The 7,598-nt window shown below is 46.3% G+C and overlaps 1 protein-coding gene across 1 annotated transcript in view; it reads left to right on the forward strand.

Annotated features, from left to right (window-relative positions):
* The window catches only part of ANXA11 (annexin A11), a 22,400-nt gene extending 15,820 nt beyond the window's left edge, over nucleotides 1-6,580 (forward strand). Inside the window, exons 12-14 of the mRNA XM_008590059.1 lie at nucleotides 1,471-1,529; nucleotides 1,722-1,844; nucleotides 5,810-6,580. Of these exons, the coding sequence (XP_008588281.1) occupies nucleotides 1,471-1,529; nucleotides 1,722-1,844; nucleotides 5,810-5,869 (242 nt within the window). The 3' untranslated portion in view covers nucleotides 5,870-6,580. The remainder of the gene's footprint in view (nucleotides 1-1,470; nucleotides 1,530-1,721; nucleotides 1,845-5,809) is intronic.
* Nucleotides 6,581-7,598: the final 1,018 nt, after the last annotated feature.

Raw genomic sequence — 7,598 nt, forward strand, 5'->3', positions numbered from 1 at the left:
GCATCCAACTCCTCTCCCGGAGGAAGATGACTCATATCCTGCCAAGTTTCCTCTAAAAATACGTCCCTGCAGGCAGTTGTCAGATGTTTGTGATGGAAACATGTGAAAGGGTTTTTGCTTGCAACAGCAAAAGAGGCCCATGCTAAAGGAAAGCTGGCGTAGTTCCCGGGACAATGGTGTGTTTCCTATAGTGCCTGTGTCCTCTGAAGCTGGGCCTCATGCCCTTACTGATTCCGGGTCCCTCCCCGTGTGTGGGCTTGGGTCCCCATTCTGCAGCCCTCACAGCCCTTCTATACTCACTTGGGAAAGTGAGTTTGCCCATTTTTTCACTGTGCTTTTCTTGGTGCTTTCTGGAACCCTTATTTCCCCGTATAGTAAAAGAACCACAGGATCCAAGATTGCTAAATTGAGTGTGATGGGAAATCATGCTCCTTCCCAGATCACTGCGTATGTAGTTGAACCCACAACTGTCCTGATGTGTCCTGTTTATATTTCCAGCGCAGCCCTGGAGAAGGGAGCTGCGGTGTGGGTATTAGTGGGAGAGCATCCAACTCCTCTCCCGGAGGAAGATGACTCATATCCTGCCAAGTTTCCTCTAAAAATACGTCCCTGCAGGCAGTTGTCAGATGTTTGTGATGGAAACATGTGAAAGGGTTTTTGCTTGCAACAGCAAAAGAGGCCCATGCTAAAGGAAAGCTGGCGTAGTTCCCGGGACAATGGTGTGTTTCCTATAGTGCCTGTGTCCTCTGAAGCTGGGCCTCATGCCCTTACTGATTCCGGGTCCCTCCCCGTGTGTGGGCTTGGGTCCCCATTCTGCAGCCCTCACAGCCCTTCTATACTCACTTGGGAAAGTGAGTTTGCCCATTTTTTCACTGTGCTTTTCTTGGTGCTTTCTGGAACCCTTATTTCCCCGTGTGTCACCATAGGTTTCATGGCCTGAGAACCCTAGGGAGGTGCTCATTCTGCTCAGCCCCCCTTTCTTCATGAGGGTCATGGCATCCCCACTTTGCCCTTCCCACCCGAGCAGCACCACGTGTGTCACCATAGGTTTCATGGCCTGAGAACCCTAGGGAGGTGCTCATTCTGCTCAGCCCCACTTTCTTCATGAGGGTCATGGCATCCCCACTTTGCCCTTCCCACCCGAGCAGCACCATGGTCCTCATCGCCACCCATGTTTCTTCCCCACACACCTCCCAGTGTATTGAACTCTGGCCCCCCTGGTTCTTGATCCTTTTGCCATGGTTGCCAGGGAACAGGTGGGGTTGGTGTCCAGGCTCTGTGTTGTTTCTATTCCAAAGAGCTGGAGCCAAGATCATGGGATAATTGAGCCTGGAGCAGCAGGAGGAGAGGAAGATAGATGCAGTGATGGGATTGACCTCTACGCCTCCTAAGAGGACTCTTGTGTGCTCCGTGCCCCTTCAGGCTGCAAGTTTTCTCAGATCTAGTTACGCTGTGTTTCTCTTCCTCCAGTGAAATGCCTCAAGAATACCCCAGCCTTCTTTGCTGAGAGACTCAACAAGGCCATGAAGGTGAGTAACTCCATGTGCAGGGGGTCCAGGTCAGGGATGCCTTGTCCCTTCCTGTGACTAAGGGTAGAAGGCATGAGGGAGAGCCACACCTCAGCTAAGAGGTCTGAGGACTCAGGGGTGGGAGGGGACCAGAGGGCCCCAGGGAGGAGGCCTGTTGCTTACACTCTTGAGTGGACTCTGGACTCTTTTTAGGGACTAGGAACAAAGGACCGGACCCTGATCCGCATCATGGTGTCTCGCAGTGAGATCGACCTCCTGGACATCAGATTGGAGTATAAGCGGATGTATGGCAAGTCGTTGTACCACGACATCACGGTATGGGCCCTCTGGGGGCTGACTGGCTGCCTCTTGGCATCTCGATCACCTGTGGACCTCCCTGGCCTCCCGCTCTCCCTCCTTGGAACATCCATGTGTGCCTCTCATACTGTGCATGGAAGTCTTGTTTAGGGACCTCAGACTTGTTCTCTTCAAATGCTACTTGTTCATCCAGTTGCCCCCAATCAGATTGTAAGCTCCTAAGGGCAGGGTGGGTCTTGACCCAGCTGTGACCTCACCCTGCATCCCCCAGCATGCTGCTCAGTGTCTACCCAATGACATCAGAGAAGACTCAGGACCTCCTGCACCTGGGGCCTGACCTTCAGAGTCCTGCCACTCTGTGAGTCTGTCATCCACCAGTGAGAACTCATGTCCTGAAGTAAATAGTCAACACTAGCGACTGTCCTATCACTGTGTGCCAGAGCCGCGCTGACAGCACATGTGCTTGTCTGGGTGGCCTGATAGTTTAATTCTGAACCTTCATGAACCTTGAAATCGAAGTCACAGGACCAGGTCCTGAGTTCAGACTCACTGGCATTTGATGTTGTCGGGCATGTCATCAAGAGAAGCTGATCTCCAATTCCCTGGCTGGAAAATGATGCTGTTGATAGCAGAGAACTAGTAATTAGCTAATTTCTAATCATTTCCTTCTACCCTACACTCATTGAAGGCAAGGCCTGTGTCTTCTTCCAGATGTCACAAGCCTGCTGGCACACAGGGAATCCTCTGCAAATAACTGTTAGTTCTCTACTCTCAGCAGCAGTGAGTGTAGTAGTCTCTGACAGAGTGGAGATCTGTGGGAACTGGGAGGCTTGAATAATAACAGTATCTGCCATTGGATGGTCATATAAGAGGAGATCGTTTCCTGACCTGAGTAGGACACAACATTGCATTATAACCCCAATCTAATGCAACATACATGCACTGAGGAAAGAACAATATTGGTTAGCCCTGGGTGTTAGTTTTTAGGCTGACCTTAAATTTTTTGTGTGGTTATTTTTTAAATTTTGATAATTGGGGTGAGTGCAGCTTTTCGTTTGTTTTTGTTTGTTTTTTCAAAATCTCTTTAATTTTATTAAGATGTATTTTTACAAATTAAGTTTTTATTTTATTTTAGAATTTATTTTATTTTGGCCACAAAACAAGTCTTAATACATTTAAAAAGACTAAGATCATAGAAAATAATAGAAAATATGTTCTCTGACCACAATAACAGAAGGAAATTTAGAAAACTCACAAATGTATGGAAATTAAACAACACTCTCCTAAATAAACAATAGGTAATAAGAAAAATCACAGAGAAATTAGAGAATACTTTGAGAGAAAAATCAAAGTGCAACATATCAAAATTTATAGGATGAAGGGCTCATGCAGTGCTTAGAAGAAAATTTATACTTGTAAATACCTTTGTTAGAAATAAGAAACATCTCAAATTAATAATGTAAACTTCTACCTTAAGAAAATAGAAAATGAAGAGCAAACGAAACCAAAAACAAGTATAAGTAAGAAATAACAGAGATTACAGCAGAAATGTATTAGTCTGTTTTGTGTTACTATAACAGAAATACCTGAGACTGGGTAATTTATAAAGAACAGAGGTTTATTTGGCTTATGATTCTGGAACAGCTGCGTCTGGCACGGGCCTCAGGCTGCTTCTACTCATGGCGGAAAGCGACAGACAGCTGGTGGGTAGAAACAGATCATATGGCAAGAGGAAGCAAGAGAGAGAGAGGGGAGCTGCTGGGGTCCTTTAAACAACCAGCTCTTGTGGGAACTAATACAGTGAGAACTTAACTACCGCTCCTCCCCCAGGGAGAGCATTAATCCATTCATGAGGGATCCGCCCCCATGACTCAAACAGCTTCCAGAGCACTGCCATGTTGGGGATCAAATTTCCACATGAGTTTTGGCGAGGCCAACACATCCAAACTCCATCAAGAAATATATGAAATACGGAATTAAAAAACAATAGAGAAAAACACCAAAACCAAAAGTTGATTCTTTAAAAAGATCAACAAAATTCGCAAACCTTTATCTAGACTGACCAAGGAAAAGAAAAGGAAGACTGAAATTACTAAAATCAGAAATAAAGCAGGGGCATTATAAAATCAGAAATAAACCTGTCATTATGGTTTTCTGTGATGGTTAAGATTTAGTTTCTTTCTTCTGCTTGTTTGCATTTTTGTTCTGCCAGTGGGTTTTGTTCTTTCCTGTGTATTCATGGTGGTGATTATTGTTTTTCAGATTCCAGATGCAGGATTCCCTTGAGGATTTCTTGTAGGGCTGGTTGTGTGGTGGTGAACTCCTGTAGTTTTTGTTTGTCTGGAAGATACACTATTTTCCCCTTGTTTCTGAAGGATAGCCTTGCTGGGTATAATATTCTTGGCTGGCAGTTTTTTTCTTTCAGTATTTTAAATATATCATCCCATTTTCTTCTGGCAAGTTTCTGTTGAGAATTCTGCTGTTAGTCTGATAGGGGTCTGCTGTTAGTCCCTTATAGGTGGCTGGATGCTTTTCTCTTGCTTCTTTTAAGATTGCCTTTCTGTCTTTGAGCTTTGCCAGTTTGACTATAATGTGTCTTGGAGAAGATAATTTTGGGTTGAATCTGTTTGAGGATCTTTGAGTCTCCTGGATCTGAATGTCTGTGTCTCTCCCTATACCTGGGAAGTTTTCTGTTGTTATTTCATTGAATAGGTTTTTCATGCCTTATCCTTTCTACTCCCCTGCTGGAACACTGATTCCAATGTTTGTGTACTTAAGGTTGTCTGCTACATCTCTTAGATTTTCTTCTTTTTTTTTTTTTTTTTTTCCCCTTTTTGTCTTTTTTTGTGACCGGCAACGGGATCGCAACCCTTAGTGTCGCACCCGTACCGCGACCGGCAACGGGATCGCAACCCTCAGTGTCGTGCCCGCACCGTGCTCAGCCAGTGAGTGGACTGGTCTCTATATGGGATCCGAACCCTCGGCAGGAGCGCCGCACTCAACTGAGTGCGCCACTGGGCCGGCCCAGATTTTCTTCATTTTTTAAAATTATTTTTTCCTTTTTTTGGTCTGCCTGGGTTATTAAGAAAAGACTATCTTCAGGATCAGAAATTCTTTCTTCTGCTTGTTGTAGCCTGCTGCTTATGCTGTAGGTTGTGTTTTTATTTCATTGAGTGAATCTTTCAGTTCAGTGAGTTCTGCTACATTCTTTTTTAAGGTTTTAATCTCGTAAATTTCCTCTTTCATATCCTGGATTTTTTTTCTCATTTCATTATATTGTCTAACCGAGTATTCTCATGTCTCAAATGAATTTCCTTAAGATCGTTGCTTGGAATTCCTTTTCCGTTATTTCAGGGGTTTCTGGCTCTATAGGGTCTGGTATATGAGAATTACTGTATACTTTTGGTGGTGTCACATTCTTTTGGATTTTTGTATTTCTAGTATTGCTATGCTGATGTCTGGTCATCTGGTAGAGCAGTTGTTTCTTCTATTATTCTAGAGTGGGCGTTGGAGAGAGAGACATCCTCTTCTTTTTCTGGTCTCCACTGGTGATTCTCCATGTGATGTCACAGTTGAGTGTCGGGCAGGTTGCCTGCCTGGTGGCTGTGGCTACTGCTGTGGCGTCAGGCCACTTTTGCAGCAGCTGTGGCTGTGGTAGGCCACCCAACTCAAAAGTGATGTTTTCAATGTGCTCTTTCGCCTGCTTCTGGGCAGGGGCACGGCCACTCTCGGCTTCTTGCTTAGGACCATGAGCATTACTGTCTTGCTTGCTTCCGAGCACAGAGCAGCTTTTTGTTTTTTAATGGGGTCATGGAGAAGGCTGAACTTCACTGTTCAGCATCTGTGCTTCCTGCTCCAGGACCAGTGGGGTGGGAAGCTTCCCTAGGATGGGGTCTGCCTCTCTCTACAGGTGCACTGGGCAGAAGAAGGCTGAAAGTCACTGGGTCTCCCTTAACCAATGTCTTCCTTGTTTCTGTATCCAGGGAGACACTTCTGGGGATTACCGGAAGATTCTGCTGAAGATCTGTGGGGGCAACGACTGAGCAGTGACTGTGGGCTTACTTCTGCCCACCTGCCAGCAACAGCGATGCCAGGAAAAGGCCAAAAGAATGTCTGTTTCTAACAAATCCACAAAATAGACCCCAAGGTGTACTCTTCTCCGTCTGCCCCTCCCGATCCATGCATTGTGCTGAAGGACCTGGGTGCGTCTAGAACTCCCTCAGGATGCCTTCCCCTTCTCTCACAGCCCCTTGCTGCTAAAGTAGATGTTTTATTTCCTGACTTGTGCAGTCATTCACCGTTGGTTGCAGCTAAGACTCTTGGCTTCTTTTTAGTTGTATAATTTTATATTTTTATTTGGCGGCATGTTTTCTTTTTTTTTTTTTACAGTCATTGCCAGACAGATACATACAAGTCTGTTTGCTACATACACATTTCTGGTGAGAGTGATTGGGTAGGTGGAGCACCATGTCCTCACTGAGGAGAAAAAAGGAGGAACTTTAAGTGTAAACTTTGCATTGAGTGAGAATGTGTCACGAGCTTTGTTATTGCCAAACACTCCTTTCTAGAAAAAAAAAAAAAAAGGACAGAAAGTCATCTGTTCCATCTTCCATGCAAAACCACGAGAACAAAGCCAGTTCCCTGTCAGTGACAGGGCTTCTTGTAATTTGGAATGTGCCTTAAACCTGAATGTCTGTAGCCAAAAGCTGTGTCCAAATTAAAGTCAGCCAGCTCTGGAACATTCTGGAAATGTCTTCCTGGTACCAGTTTGTTTTCTTCTGCTTCATGATTCTGCCCTGTGGCTCAGAGGTTCCAGCCTTCCTACCAGTGAAAATTCACATAACTCTTGAGAAATTTGTGCTCAGGATTCCCTGAGCATAAGCTAATTTATAGGGACTGAGTTATAAGGACATAAGTAGGGAGGCTCCCAAAATCCATGCTGGGGGACTAGACCCTAGAAAGGTGCAGGGATCTTGGTCAGGTGCAGGTGCAGTGAAGTCCACTGAGGGTCAGGTAGGAAGTATGGTCCTTCACCCAGGTCCTGAAGGAGGGGTATGGGTTGGAAGGTGTGTGCATAATTTCTGGGTAGGCCTTTCAGCAGGGGGCCAGAGAGGAGCGTGGTGACAACCCAGAGAGGCATGAAGCCAGCATCTTCCCTCAAGGAGCCTCCAGTCTTAAGGGTTCTCCTGGCTCTGGTCCCTGGAGGGCCCTCTGCTCCTGGGCTGGTAGTGTTAGGAGGGGGGAGTCCAGAAGGAACAAAGTTTCACTGTGTCATGTTCAAAAGCCCAGAGCTTGCCTTGCTGGTCAGGGGTCTCCACTCCCTTTCTGACCTCCTGTGTTGAAAAGTTTAGAAAGGAGAGAATTCGGAGAGACTAGGGTAGGTCAAGCCTGCTGGGCCCTGGCAAGGGCCCTGGGGAGTGGCTTCTCTGTAGAGTAGGTATCTGCTTGGGGGTACTTTCCTGACTCCTCACTGCACCTAACCACAGTGAGCAGAGGGATGACACCCAAGGGGCGTGGAGTAGCCATGATCTGGGCACTCTCCTAGTTTACAACCTATCTTCTTGAACCAAAGATTGGTGCGGGCACTGGGCTTGGTGGCAGGTCCTGGTCAACACGTCAGCTCTGCTTTAGTTTCTATGCCTGGAGCCTCTTTAGCTGCAGCAGTCCTGCCCGAGCTGAGGTCCTACCTATGCTGGTCTCCCAAGAAATCCCTCCCCTAGGTCAGGCCCCTTGCCAGGTGGGGCCTATCTGAGGGGATGGACTGTGTGGCAT

The sequence above is a fragment of the Galeopterus variegatus genome, unplaced genomic scaffold (assembly GCF_000696425.1).
Source record: "Galeopterus variegatus unplaced genomic scaffold, G_variegatus-3.0.2 Scaffold5827, whole genome shotgun sequence".
Lineage (NCBI taxonomy): Eukaryota > Metazoa > Chordata > Mammalia > Dermoptera > Cynocephalidae > Galeopterus > Galeopterus variegatus.